This window comes from Pelophylax lessonae, assembly GCF_965119305.1.
Source record: "Pelophylax lessonae genome assembly, chromosome: 11".
Taxonomy (NCBI): domain Eukaryota; kingdom Metazoa; phylum Chordata; class Amphibia; order Anura; family Ranidae; genus Pelophylax; species Pelophylax lessonae.
The window spans coordinates 1,296,525-1,311,206 of record NC_138778.1 but is presented as its reverse complement, the minus strand read 5'-3'; the positions used below and the strand labels follow the sequence as shown (position 1 = coordinate 1,311,206).

Below are 14,682 nucleotides of genomic sequence, written 5' to 3'. Positions count from 1 at the left end.
CAGAAAAGTAACAGAGGGTAAATCTTCCAATGGTAACACAGACAGTGAAAAAAATCTGGCAGGGGTTATAACCCTCCATTACTCTGTCCAAAATGGAAAATAAGTTTTGCCTCTAGTTCTACTTTAAGCAAAGGCAGCCTTGCCGGCTGTGACAGTTACAGAGCCGCTCTGTATTGCAGAAAGTCCGCCTTTCGGCGCTGGCCGGCAGCTCTGGTATGGGCACGCGGGCTAAAAGGGGTACGAAGGGTTACCTCTCCCGCTGCGGATCGGAGGGTGCCGCGTGCCTGCTGGGCTGGGTGGTTCTGCAGTCGGAAGTCAGCGTGCGTTCATCTGACTGTTACTCCTCCCATGGGAAGGAGGGACACCAATTAGAAAAGTATGTAGGCATCAGAAACGCCCCCTCTGCCACACCCCCTTAAAGGAGAATTATGCCTAAAAAATGATTGTTTAAACCAGTGTTTCTCAACCTTTTTTCAGTCAAGGCACCCTTTAAAAATCATGGACAGTCTTGAGGCGCCCCATTCTAAAATGTAAAAATGATTAAATGTTTTGCATAATGCAGAAACTTCCACACATGTAGGACCCAACGTTAGAGGGGATTTATTCTTCTAAAGCAATTACACTTTTGCAAACTGGTTCTAACTAGTATTCCAATGTTTCTCTTCTCCCTCAGTTTTTCTCCAACACCCCGCTAAGGTTCCCTCAATGCTGATATAGAGGGGAAGGGGAGGGTCAAACAAGAATGCTAAGCAGGCAACTGACATCCTCCTTATCAACTGGTGATGCCATTGGTCATTAGGATGCCGGCGGCTAGAAGGTTGTAATGGTTCACAATGAAAACCTGTGGGTTTATGTAACTAAAAGGCAGGTTTCCTCCACATTATTATTTATTTCAGGTACTTGTATAGCGCTGTCAATTTACGCAGCACTTTACATATACATTGTACATTCACATCAGTCCCTGACCTCAAGGAGCTTACAATCTAAGGTCCCTAACTCACATACATACACAGTAGGGCCAATTTGTTTATACAGGATCCAATTAACCTACCAGCATGTCTTTGGAGTGTGGGAGGAAACCAGAGTACCCGGAGGAAACCCACGCAGGCACAGGGAGAACATGCAAACTCCAGGCAGGTAGGGTCGTGGTGTGGTTGGGATTTGAACCAGTGACCCTCTTGTTGCTAGATGAAAGTGCTAACCACTACACCACTGTGCCGCCCAAACCAGCTTCTATACAATTTTTGGGCAATTTGCCAAGGTGCGCCTGAAGAAACCTCAAGGCACGCCAGGGTGCCTGGGCACCCTGGTCGAAAAAGGCTAGTTTAAACCCACAAGTGCTTTTTTTTTTACTACAATTATTCCTTTATATTGGCTTTTTAAATTTACGAATGCAGCAATGTAGAAATTGGATGAAAGGTTTAGCACTGGGAAACACATTTTGAAAAATAAAAAGTGCATTTTATATACAGTAAAACCTTGGATGGAGAGTAACTTGGTCTGAGAGTGTTGTGCAAGACAAGCAAAAGTTTTTTTATAAGTTTTGATTTGATAAACGAGTAGCGTCACGTCACACCCCGTTTCCTCCTCATCTAAGTGTAGCAATATTACATTTAATGAACACAATTGTGGGCTGAAAACTGCATAAACACCCCTCATGGACTTTAGAGACAGACAACCAATATAGTAAAAAAGTATTATTATACAATTATAAAAATAGAAAAGTAGACAAACATTGCATCCATTTAAAAAAAGATAGATATAAAAGATATGAAGCCATTACCAGTGTTGGTCATCTTACTTTAAAAAAGTAATTAGTTACAGTTACAAATTACTTCTCCCAAAAAGTAGCGTAATTGAGTTAGTGACTCAGTTACCACATTGAAAAAGTAATTAGTTACTCAGCAAAGTAACTGCGACTTTTTTTTACTATTCTATAATGCAATTATGTTCTATAAGATCTTTAATTGTGGTGGCGGTGTGGCACACTGTGGGGGTCTGCGTCCTCCTGACTGTGTGAGTAACTGTATTTTGTTTGTTTTTTTGTTTTTTGGTAACTGCTGCATGGAGTGGCTGGCTGGTGGTGGTGTGGTACACTGATGGTGGTGGTGGCAGTGTGGTACACTGGTGGTGGTGGTGGCGGTGTGGTACACTGGTGGTGGTGTGGCACACTGATGGTGGTGGTGGCAGTGTGGCACACTGATGGTGGTGGTGGCAGTGTGGTACACTGGTGGTGGTGGTGGCAGTGTGGTACACTGGTGGTGGTGTGGCACACTGATGGTGGTGGTGGCAGTGTGGCACACTGGTGGTGGTGTGGCACACTGATGGTGGTGGTGGCAGTGTGGTACACTGGTTGTGGTGTGGCACACTGGTGGTGGTGGTGGCGGTGTGGCACACTGATGGTGGTGGTGGCGGTGTGGCACACTGGTGGTGGTGTGGCACACTGGTGGTGGTGGTGGCGATGTGGCACACTGGTGGTGGTGTGGCACACTGATGGTGGTGGTGGCAGTGTGGTACACTGGTTGTGGTGTGGCACACTGGTGGTGGTGGTGGCGGTGTGGCACACTGATGGTGGTGGTGGCAGTGTGGTACACTGGTGGTGGTGGTGGCGGTGTGGTACACTGGTGGTGGTGGTGGCGGTGTGGCACACTGATGGTGGTGGTGGCACACTGATGGTGATGGTGGCAGTGTGGCACACTGATGGTGGTGGTCGCAGTGTGGTACACTGGTGGTGGTGGTGGTGGCGGTGTGGCCCACTGATGGTGGTGGTGGCAGTGTGGCACACTGATGGTGGTGGTGGCAGTGTGGCACACTGATGGTGGTGGTGGCAGTGTGGTACACTGGTGGTGGTGGTGGCGGTGTGGCACACTGGTGGTGGTGTGGCACACTGGTGGTGGTGGTGTGGCACACTGATGGTGGTGGTGGCAGTGTGGTACACTGGTTGTGGTGTGGCACACTGGTGGTGGTGGTGGCGGTGTGGCACACTGATGGTGGTGGTGGCAGTGTGGTACACTGGTGGTGGTGGTGGCGGTGTGGTACACTGGTGGTGGTGGTGGCGGTGTGGCACACTGATGGTGGTGGTGGCACACTGATGGTGATGGTGGCAGTGTGGCACACTGATGGTGGTGGTCGCAGTGTGGTACACTGGTGGTGGTGGTGGTGGTGGCGGTGTGGCCCACTGATGGTGGTGGTGGCAGTGTGGCACACTGGTGGTGGTGTGGCACACTGATGGTGGTGGTGGCAGTGTGGCACACTGATTGTGGTAGTGGCAGTGTGGCACACTGATGGTGGTGGTGGCAGTGTGGTACACTGGTGGTGGTGGTGGCGGTGTGGCACACTGATGGTGGTGGTGGCAGTGTGGTACACTGGTGGTGGTGGTGGCAGTGTGGTACACTGGTGGTGGTGTGGCACACTGATGGTGGTGGTGGCGGTGTGGCACACTGGTGGTGGTGTGGCACACTGATGGTGGTGGTGGCAGTGTGGTACACTGGTGGTGGTAGTGGCGGTGTGGCACACTGGTGGTGGTGGTGTGGCACACTGATGGTGGTGGTGGCAGTGTGGTACACTGGTGGTGGAGTGGCACACTGGCGGTGGTGGTGGTGGCAGTGTGGTACACTGGTGGTGGTGGTGGCGGTGTGGTACACTGGTGGTGGTGGTGGCGGTGTGGCACACTGATGGTGGTGGTGGCACACTGATGGTGATGGTGGCAGTGTGGCACACTGATGGTGGTGGTCGCAGTGTGGTACACTGGTGGTGGTGGTGGTGGCAGTGTGGCACACTGATGGTGGTGGTGGCAGTGTGGCACACTGATGGTGGTGGTGGCAGTGTGGTACACTGGTGGTGGTGGTGGCGGTGTGGCACACTGGTGGTGGTGTGGCACACTGGTGGTGGTGGTGTGGCACACTGATGGTGGTGGTGGCAGTGTGGTACACTGGTTGTGGTGTGGCACACTGGTGGTGGTGGTGGCGGTGTGGCACACTGATGGTGGTGGTGGCAGTGTGGTACACTGGTGGTGGTGGTGGCGGTGTGGTACACTGGTGGTGGTGGTGGCGGTGTGGCACACTGATGGTGGTGGTGGCACACTGATGGTGATGGTGGCAGTGTGGCACACTGATGGTGGTGGTCGCAGTGTGGTACACTGGTGGTGGTGGTGGTGGTGGCGGTGTGGCCCACTGATGGTGGTGGTGGCAGTGTGGCACACTGGTGGTGGTGTGGCACACTGATGGTGGTGGTGGCAGTGTGGCACACTGATTGTGGTAGTGGCAGTGTGGCACACTGATGGTGGTGGTGGCAGTGTGGTACACTGGTGGTGGTGGTGGCGGTGTGGCACACTGATGGTGGTGGTGGCAGTGTGGTACACTGGTGGTGGTGGTGGCAGTGTGGTACACTGGTGGTGGTGTGGCACACTGATGGTGGTGGTGGCGGTGTGGCACACTGGTGGTGGTGTGGCACACTGATGGTGGTGGTGGCAGTGTGGTACACTGGTGGTGGTAGTGGCGGTGTGGCACACTGGTGGTGGTGGTGTGGCACACTGATGGTGGTGGTGGCAGTGTGGTACACTGGTGGTGGAGTGGCACACTGGTGGTGGTGGTGGTGGCGGTGTGGCACACTGGTGGTGGTGTGGCACACTGGTGGTGGTGGTGGCAGTGTGGTACACTGGTGGTGGTGGTGGCGGTGTGGCACACTGGTGGTGGTGGTGGCGGTGTGGCAAACTGGTGGTGGTGTGGCACACTGATGGTGGTGGTGGCAGTGTGGTACACTGGTGGTGGTGTGGCACACTGGTGGTGGTGGTGGTGGTGTGGCACACTGATGGTGGTGGTGGCAGTGTGGTACACTGGTGGTGGTGGTGGCGGTGTGGCACACTGGTGGTGGTGTGGCACACTGATGGTGGTGGTGGCAGTGTGGTACACTGGTGGTGGTGGTGGCGGTGTGGTACACTGGTGGTGGTGTGGCACACTGATGGTGGTGGTGGCAGTGTGGCACACTGATGGTGGTGGTGGCAGTGTGGTACACTGGTGGTGGTGGTGGCGGTGTGGCACACTGGTGGTGGTGTGGCACACTGGTGGTGGTGGTGGCGGTGTGGCACACTGGTGGTGGTGTGGCACACTGATGGTGGTGGTGGCAGTGTGGTACACTGGTTGTGGTGTGGCACACTGGTGGTGGTGGTGGCGGTGTGGCACACTGATGGTGGTGGTGGCAGTGTGGTACACTGGTGGTGGTGGTGGCAGTGTGGTACACTGGTGGTGGTGGTGGCGGTGTGGCACACTGATGGTGGTGGTGGCACACTGATGGTGATGGTGGCAGTGTGGCACACTGATGGTGGTGGTCGCAGTGTGGTACACTGGTGGTGGTGGCGGTGTGGCCCACTGATGGTGGTGGTGGCAGTGTGGCACACTGATGGTGGTGGTGGCAGTGTGGCACACTGATGGTGGTGGTGGCAGTGTGGTACACTGGTGGTGGTGGTGGCGGTGTGGCACACTGGTGGTGGTGTGGCACACTGGTGGTGGTGGTGGTGGTGTGGCACACTGATGGTGGTGGTGGCAGTGTGGTACACTGGTTGTGGTGTGGCACACTGGTGGTGGTGGTGGCGGTGTGGCACACTGATGGTGGTGGTGGCAGTGTGGTACACTGGTGGTGGTGGTGGCGGTGTGGTACACTGGTGGTGGTGGTGGCGGTGTGGCACACTGATGGTGGTGGTGGCACACTGATGGTGATGGTGGCAGTGTGGCACACTGATGGTGGTGGTCGCAGTGTGGTACACTGGTGGTGGTGGCGGTGTGGCCCACTGATGGTGGTGGTGGCAGTGTGGCACACTGGTGGTGGTGTGGCACACTGATGGTGGTGGTGGCAGTGTGGCACACTGATTGTGGTAGTGGCAGTGTGGCACACTGATGGTGGTGGTGGCAGTGTGGTACACTGGTGGTGGTGGTGGCGGTGTGGCACACTGATGGTGGTGGTGGCAGTGTGGTACACTGGTGGTGGTGGTGGCAGTGTGGTACACTGGTGGTGGTGTGGCACACTGATGGTGGTGGTGGCGGTGTGGCACACTGGTGGTGGTGTGGCACACTGATGGTGGTGGTGGCAGTGTGGTACACTGGTGGTGGTAGTGGCGGTGTGGCACACTGGTGGTGGTGGTGTGGCACACTGATGGTGGTGGTGGCAGTGTGGTACACTGGTGGTGGTGTGGCACACTGGTGGTGGTGGTGGTGGCGGTGTGGCACACTGGTGGTGGTGTGGCACACTGGTGGTGGTGGTGGCAGTGTGGTACACTGGTGGTGGTGGTGGCGGTGTGGCACACTGGTGGTGGTGGTGGCGGTGTGGCACACTGGTGGTGGTGTGGCACACTGATGGTGGTGGTGGCAGTGTGGTACACTGGTGGTGGTGTGGCACACTGGTGGTGGTGGTGGCGGTGTGGCACACTGATGGTGGTGGTGGCAGTGTGGTACACTGGTGGTGGTGGTGGCGGTGTGGCACACTGGTGGTGGTGTGGCACACTGATGGTGGTGGTTGCAGTGTGGTACACTGGTGGTGGTGGTGGTGTGGCACACTGATGGTGGTGGTGGCGGTGTGGTACACTGGTGGTGGTGTGGCACACTGGTGGTGGTGGTGGCGGTGTGGCACACTGGTGGTGGTGTGGCACACTGATGGTGGTGGCAGTGTGGTACACTGGTGGTGGTGGTGGCGGTGTGGCACACTGGTGGTGTGGCACACTGGTGGTGGTGGTGGTGGTGGTGGCGGTGTGGCACACTGGTGGTGGTGTGGCACACTGATGGTGGTGGTGGCAGTGTGGTACACTGGTGGTGGTGGTGGCGGTGTGGCACACTGGTGGTGGTGTGGCACACTGGTGGTGGTGGTGGTGGCAGTGTGGCACACTGGTGGCGGTGTGGCACACTGATGGTGGTGGTGGCAGTGTGGCACACTGGTGGTGGTGTGGCACACTGATGGTGGTGGTGGCAGTGTGGCACACTGATTGTGGTAGTGGCAGTGTGGCACACTGATGGTGGTGGTGGCAGTGTGGTACACTGATGGTGGTGGTGGCAGTGTGGCACACTGATAGTGGTGGGGGTCTGAGTCCTGACTGTGACTGAGTCTGACTGTGAGTAACCGTATTTGGTTTTTTGGTACCTGCTGTGCTGCTGCCTGACTGGCTGCTGGTGGTGGTGTGGCTTGCCCAGGCAGGCACACTGGGGTCCGTCTGGCTTTGTCCTCCTCCTCCAGGCCTGTCTGTGCTGTGTGTGCCTCTCTCTTCTGGGCTGGCTGGCTGTGTGCGGTGGTGGACTTCCTGCTGCCCTGGAGTGGCCGGCCAGGCTGGCAAAGTGGCAATGGTGGTCGGCTGGTCGCATCCTCTGCCTTCCTGGGCCTGGCGCGCTGTGCTCTGCCTCTCGCCTCTCTCACAGTCTCCTCCTCCTCTCTCTCTCTCTCCAGTATCGCGGACAGCGCCGGTGTAACGTTAAAAAACCATACCCCGTGAAGAATCCATACCCTCGTCACTTCCTGTGTCAAACAGCTGAGCAGCGCAGCAGTGCGCATGCTCAGAGCCCCGGAGACGTAACAGAACAGCAAAGAAGAACACAAGTGCGCATGCTCAGAGGGTAGGAAATTATCACGGCACTGTGTGTAATGTTATACTTGCGGTGGTATAATTAAAACAGTTCGGCTACAACATTAAACATCTCCTCTCCTATCGCTGTCACTTCCCTGATCTCCCCTAATAAATATAAAAGCGGCGGTGGGTGTATGAGATGAAAATGACGCCGATCTCGGCTCCGTGATCCGCTTTTATATTCATTAGGCGACATGAGGGAAGTGACAGGGGAAGGAGCGGAGATGACTGATGTTGCAGAGGATTTGTTTTAATGTAACGGCGGCAAGTGTAAGTACCGTGAGAAATCCATACCATCCGTAGCTGCACCGGAAGTGACGAGGGTATGGTTTTCTCACGGGTATGGTTTTTTCACGGAACACCGGCAGCGGTCATAGAGGAGAGGGGGAATTACAATTGCACTACTGCCATCTAGTGGCAGTAGATGTAATTGCGGTGATGCAGACGAAGTAGCGGCAACAGCGTTACAGGGAGAGCACGAGTAATCAGATAGATTACTCGTTACCCTCTAAAGTAACTGCATTAAGTAATGCCATTTACTTAAACGCAGTTACTACCATCACTGCCCATTACATAATAGAGAGGAAGCTGTGCGGACACCATACATTATGAATAAACATCCTTCTTCAGAGGTGCAACAGCGGATGCTGCTATTCTCTAAAACACAAATACAGTCAGGTCCATAAATATTGGGACATGGACACATTTCTAATCTTTTTGGCTCTATACACCATCACAATGGATTTGAAATGAAACAAACAAGATGTGCTTTACCTGCAGATGTTCAGCTTTAATTTGAGGGAATTTACATCCAAATCAGGTGAACGGTGTAGGAATTACAACAGTTTGTATATGCCCCTCCCACTTTTTAAGGGACCAAAAGTAATGGGACAGATTAACAATCATAAATCAAACTTTCACTTTTTAATACTTGGTTGCAAATCCTTAATGACCGGGCCATTTTTTGCAATTTGGTGCTGCGTTATTTTATCTGACAATTGCGCGGTCGTGTGACGCTGTACCCAAATAAAATTGATGTCCTTTTTTTCCCACAAACAGAGCTTTTTTTTTGGTGGTATTTGATCACCTCTGCGATTTTTATTTTTTGCGCTATAAACAAAAGAAAAACCGACAATTTTGAAAAAAAAAAAAACGATATTTTTTACTTTCTGCTGTAAAACATTCCCAATACAAAATGTAAAATGTCAAATTTTTTCATCAATTTAGGCCAATTTGAATTCTGCTACATATTTTTGTTAAAAAAATCCCAATAAGTGTATTCTGATTGGTTTGCGCAAAAGGTATCGCGTCTACAAAGTTTATGACATTTTTATTTTTTTATTGTTCTATAATATTAAGGGCAGCAATCAGCAATTTTTAGCGGGACTGTGACATTGCGGCGGACAGATCTGACACTAAGGCTGGCCATACAAGTTCAATTTTCTGTTAGATTTACCAAAATCCATATAATATGAGGTCAAGACAAAACACTTTCAATTGTATCCTATAATGCAGGCCCTTGTACTATATAGTTGAAGGTAAAATTTAAGAAAATTGTATAATATATGGCCAGCCTTAGTGACACTTTTCAGGGACCAGTGCTAAAAAAAAAAAAAAAATGCACGGTTACTATATAAATGACACTGGCAGGGAAGAGGTTAACATTAGGGGTGATCAAGGGGTTAAGTGTGTCCCTAGGGAGTGCTTTCTAATTGCGGGGGAAGTGGATGTGCCAGCACAAGATCTCACTCTTCCTCTGTGACAGAGCAGCCGTCTGTCTTTTTTACATGGGGAGACGGCCGTTTTGTCATTCACCTCAACGATCATGGGTGGCCGACTGTTGCCAGACCTGCTGATTGGCTCCCACTGTGCCAAGGGCAGAATATAGAATATTTGACACAGTCCTGACCTCAGTATCTGAGGAAAGGGATTTAGGAGTAATTATTTCAGAAGACTTAAAGGTGGGAAGACAATGTAATAGAGCAGCACGAAATGCCAGCAGAATGCTTGGATGTATAGGGAGAGGTATAAGCAGTAGAAAGAGAGAAGTGCTTATGCCGCTGTACAGAACACTGGTGAGACCTCACTTGGAGTATTGTGCGCAGTACTGGAGGCCATATCTCCAGAAGGATATAGATACTCTAGAGAGAGTTCAGAGAAGAGCTACTAAACTAGTACATGGATTGCAGGAAAAAACTTACCAGGAAAGGTTAAAGGACCTTAACATGTATAGCTTGGAAGAAAGAAGAGACAGAGGGGATATGATAGAAACTTTTAAATACATAAAGGGAATCAACTCGGTAAAGGAGGAGAGCAAATTTAAAAGAAGAAAAACTACAACAAGAGGACACAGTTTTAAATTAGAGGGGCAAAGGTTTAAAAGTAATATGAGGAAGTATTACTTTACTGAGAGAGTAGTGGATGCATGGAATAACCTTCCTGCAGAAGTGGTAGCTGCAAATACAGTGAAGGAGTTTAAGCATGCATGGGATAGGCATAAGGCTATCCTTCATATAAGATAGGGCCAGGGACTATTCATAGGATTCAGATATATTGGGCAGACTAGATGGGCCAAATGGTTCTTATCTGCCAACACATTCTATGTTTCTATGTTAATCACAGCTGAAACGGTGATCCGGCGGCACGCGCGTGCTCCCGAGAGCCCCTGCACAAAATAACGTACCTATACGTGATTGTGCGCAGCCGGGCCGTCCTGCCGCAGTATATATGTGGTGAGCGGTCTGGAAATAGGTAATAAAAAAATAATTTTATTCACATTATTCAATATCTACCCTGAGAGATCGGACACATGTCATGTCACTGTCTGCAATTCTTTATATTGTTTCGATATTCTTTTAGTATTTGAAGTATAACGCCACTTCATATTTGAAAACAATTGTAATATATAGATGTGGGGACAGATTGTTCGGGTGTGAGCAGCTGCTTCCTATTTCTTATAATAAGTGGAAGCACACAGGATTCTATATCTACATTTTATCTGCACATAAAATGTGTAATCTGACAGCAAATGGACAATTAGGGGGTCTATTTATCAAACATTTGTTGCACAAAAGTCAGGAGAAATCATGCAAGTTGAGCGAAATGTCACCATATTTTTCCTGAGAGATCAATGCCTTTATCATCAGCGCCATCTAGTGGCCAATATGCAGTATAGTTTTCTGAAATAACACTAAGAGAAAACTGTACCTCATTTTGGCCTGATGATAAAGGCATTATTCTTTTAGAAAAAATACCGGACATTTTGTTCAACTTGCAGGAATGCTTTCGACATTTGTGCGATTAATGTTTTTATAATAGACCCCCTTATTTTAACCAATCTAGCTTTTGATTCCATATGTAGAGTGCAGGGTAGAGGGGAGTTGCAGTGGAGGTGGTGGTCAGCTCCATCTAGTGGTCAAAATGTGGTATTTCTCAAATAGAAAACTGTACTGCATTTTGGACAGTAGATGGAGCTGATGATACAGGAATTATTCTCTTAGAAAACATGAAGGACATTTTGTTCAACTTGTGCAAATGCTTTCAACATTTGTGCAATTATTGTTTGACTTTAACCACTGAAAGACGAAGCCTATTTTTGACACTTGGTGTTTACAAGTTAAAATCATTTTTTTTTTGCTAGAAAACCACTTACAACCTCCAAACATTATATATATATATTTTTTTAGCAGAGATCCTAGAGAATAAAAAGGAGATCGCTGCAATATTTTTTATCACACGGCATTTGCGCAGCGGTCTTCCAAACGCAATTTTTTTGGAAAAAAATAATCACTTTTTTTAATTAAAAAATAAGAAAACAGTAAAGCTAGCCCAAATTTTTTTCCATAATGTAAAAGATAATGTTATGCCGAGTAAATAAATACCCAACATGTCATGCTTCAAAACTGCACACGCTCGTAGAATGGCAACAAACTTTGGTACTTAAAAATCCCATAGGCGACATTTTAAACGTTTTTACAGGTTACCAGCTTAGAGTTACAGTGGAGCTCTAGGTCTCAAATGGTTGCTCTCACTTTACCAATCGCAGCGATACCTCACATGTGTGGTTTGAACACCGTTTACATATGTGGGTGGAGCTTCCGTATGCATTCGCTTCTGCAAGAGCAGAATGTAAACATCCCTTGTAATAGAAATAGCCATGACAGGATCTCTTTATTGTGAGATCTGGGGTCAAAAAGTCCTCAGATCTCACAAGTACACTAAAAAAAAAAAAAAATCGGCTCTCTAAGCCGTTTGCTAGGCAACGACGCTTGACGTTGCTCCAATCCTCCAAGACCATAGAGTCGAGTGAGAGCCATCTTGTCCTCACTCGACTTCCTGTCTAAGAGGATCCGGGACCCGGTCGTTTTCCCCGCTGCCGGCGGGTCTAGTAAGCGGGAAAAAGGACCGGGATGCGGAATCCGCCTCTGGGACCACCCTTACCTGAAAGCCGATTGCCCCGCCGTTTTCAAAAATACCGGGGTAGCTATCTGCTGCAAAAACCCCGGTATTTAGCGTCAGAGGACCAACATAAATCGACGGCGGGCAATCGGTAAGTGGTTAATAGACCCCTTATGTAACTGAACCGCGACCCACAATGTGTTTATGTGCTTCTGTCATAAATGGCTTCCTCCAGTCTTGAACATAGATATCAGATATTCTAGCTGCCCCCCATACAAAACTAGCCGAGAATAGCTTGTATAAGATCTGGAACATTTATTGAACAAACTCACACCGAATCTATACCCCACCAGGTCAGGTGCCTGATTACATTATCATATGCAGATGAAATTGTGTACAGAAACATAATTAACATATATAAGGAACAACCAACACAAACAGTATTCTACTTTCCCACTAGCCACTAATAGATGACAGTGATTTAAATAACTTGAGCTAATTAACCAGCAGACTTGCCGTCATCGAGCTCCTGAAGTACGACACACATTATTATAAGTGTAAACACATCCCCACAGTAGACAATAGGTGAGTTAATTAGCACAATTAACAATGTGTGGAAGACAGGTGGGTGAGCTGATGACATTAGCATGTGCCATGAGTCTGACTGTGCGGAGCAGTCCCCTATTGGCAATAGGCAGCTAGGCCTTTAACATAGATTCTAGGCCTAGAGTCCCAGAGTCTGTGCGTCTTGGGGAGATGTGGACTTGAATCCGAAGTAACATTACTCCAAGGATCCCCCCGGCATACACCCCACAAAGAGCAGTGTTCCCCCACAAGCAAGGACCCATAGTCAGTAGGCAAGAGGCTAGCCTGCAGTCCCCTCCAAAAGCCCCTGTCCTGGGTGGGTTTGTCACACCCTATTTTAACAAATCTAGCTGTATATATATATATATATATATATATATATATATATATGGATGTGGATATATATGGATGCGGATATATATGTATATGTGGATATATATGGATGTGGATATAACCATAGCGCACCTAACTTCTGATTCTTATCCACTCATCCCATATGTAGAATGCAGGGTGGAGGGGCTCAGTGAAGGTGGTGGTGAAGGTGTATAAGGGTCTGACGGTATCTCTGAGCTCATAAAAGGACAAAGACCCGGCCTTATAATCCAGAAAGATTACTATTCTCTGAGAAGAAACTTTGTCAGGTAGCTGGATGGTTTTACCATCATGCATCACAGAGTACTTCTTATTAGCTTTGCAGAGACACCAGGACTTGTCATTGTTCCCAATGTAAGAGTGCTCCCCTTTCCTCTCTATACTGGCATAGGCCACCCCTATCATCCAATTTCCCATCTTACTGGTCTCCACCTCCCAGAAATTCTGCCCCAACACAAAGCTCTTTGTGCTCAGAACCTGACAATCCTCAAATCTCTCCGGTGAATCCGGGTGTTCTTGGTTCTTCGAATAATACGCTCTTTTTAGGTCATCTTCGATTTGGACAAATTTGGCAACTGTGTTGACATCCAGCAATATGTCAACAGCTTCTTCTATGTGGATCTCCTTCTTTATGCGTGATACTATGTTGGTTAAACCCAAATGCAGAGTTAGTGAGATCTGTTTCTTATCCAGATCACCAGCATTGCAGAGGAAGTTACTGTCCTTTGTGTTCTGATCTTCTACTTCCTCGGGATCGGGACCTCGGGAAAGGTCATTCATTTCCGATTCTGGTTCCTTTAGGACCACCAGTGAGTCTTTGGTGTTGCACAGTTCCTCAATGTAGAACATCTTCTTGGATAGCTCATTCTTCTTGATTTCCAGCTGCTGGATCTTCTCAGAGATGGACAATGATATCTGTTCTTCCTGTCTGCCAATCTCAGACAAGATTCTCTCCTCCAGGTCATCCGTCTGTTTTCTGAGGTCTCTGAAAAGGGCGGCGATCCTCTCGGTTTCTCCGGTCAGTTTTTTCTGCACTTTTTTGCTGTGTCTCTGAAGGGTTTGGACTTCTCTCTCAGCTTGCTCTCTCTTTGAGGTCAGTTCCTTCACAATGGTCCTCAGTTTCTTCTTTTTCTTCTCAGATGCGTCATCCATTGGTTCCACATTGTGCCCCCTATGTTCTCCAACCAAGCAACAGGTGACACAGATACAGGTAGAGTCCTCAGTGCAGTAATACTCCAGGACCTTCTTGTGGCTGGAGCATTTTCTGTTCTCCAGGGATGTGGTGGGATTTATTAAGACATGCTCCGGGGACTTGCTGTGCTTTTTTAGGTGCTTGCCGCATAGCGAAGCTTCGCACAGCAGACAGGTCTTTGCAGCAGGAACAGCAGAGTCACAATAAGTACAGAAGACCCCAGACTCCTCCTGATCTGGCTGAGCGGTGAGAAAACACTCGGCTATGTTACGGAGGGTTACGTTTCTGTACAGAGACGATCGATCCTGAATCTTTTCCCTGCAGTCCGGACAGGAATAGCCTCCAGTCGCCTCCTGCTTATCCAGCGCACAATTAATGCAGACCCGGCAGAAGTTGTGTCCACATCTAAGCGTTACCGGATCCTTATAAACATCAAGACAGATGGAACAGTTCAGCCCTTCTCTCACATCGGCAGACGCCATTGTAACTACGAAGCAAGAATGAAACTGAAAGCTGAATCAATTCTAGAAAA

General features: G+C 49.3%; 1 protein-coding gene across 1 annotated transcript in view; it reads right to left on the bottom strand.

Moving 5' to 3' along the window:
* The window catches only part of LOC309566974 (uncharacterized protein), a 34,437-nt gene extending 19,755 nt beyond the window's left edge, over positions 1-14,682 (bottom strand). The window contains exon 1 of the mRNA XM_082272294.1: positions 13,057-14,682. Within this exon, the coding sequence (XP_082128420.1) occupies positions 13,057-14,632 (1,576 nt within the window). The 5' untranslated portion in view covers positions 14,633-14,682. The remainder of the gene's footprint in view (positions 1-13,056) is intronic.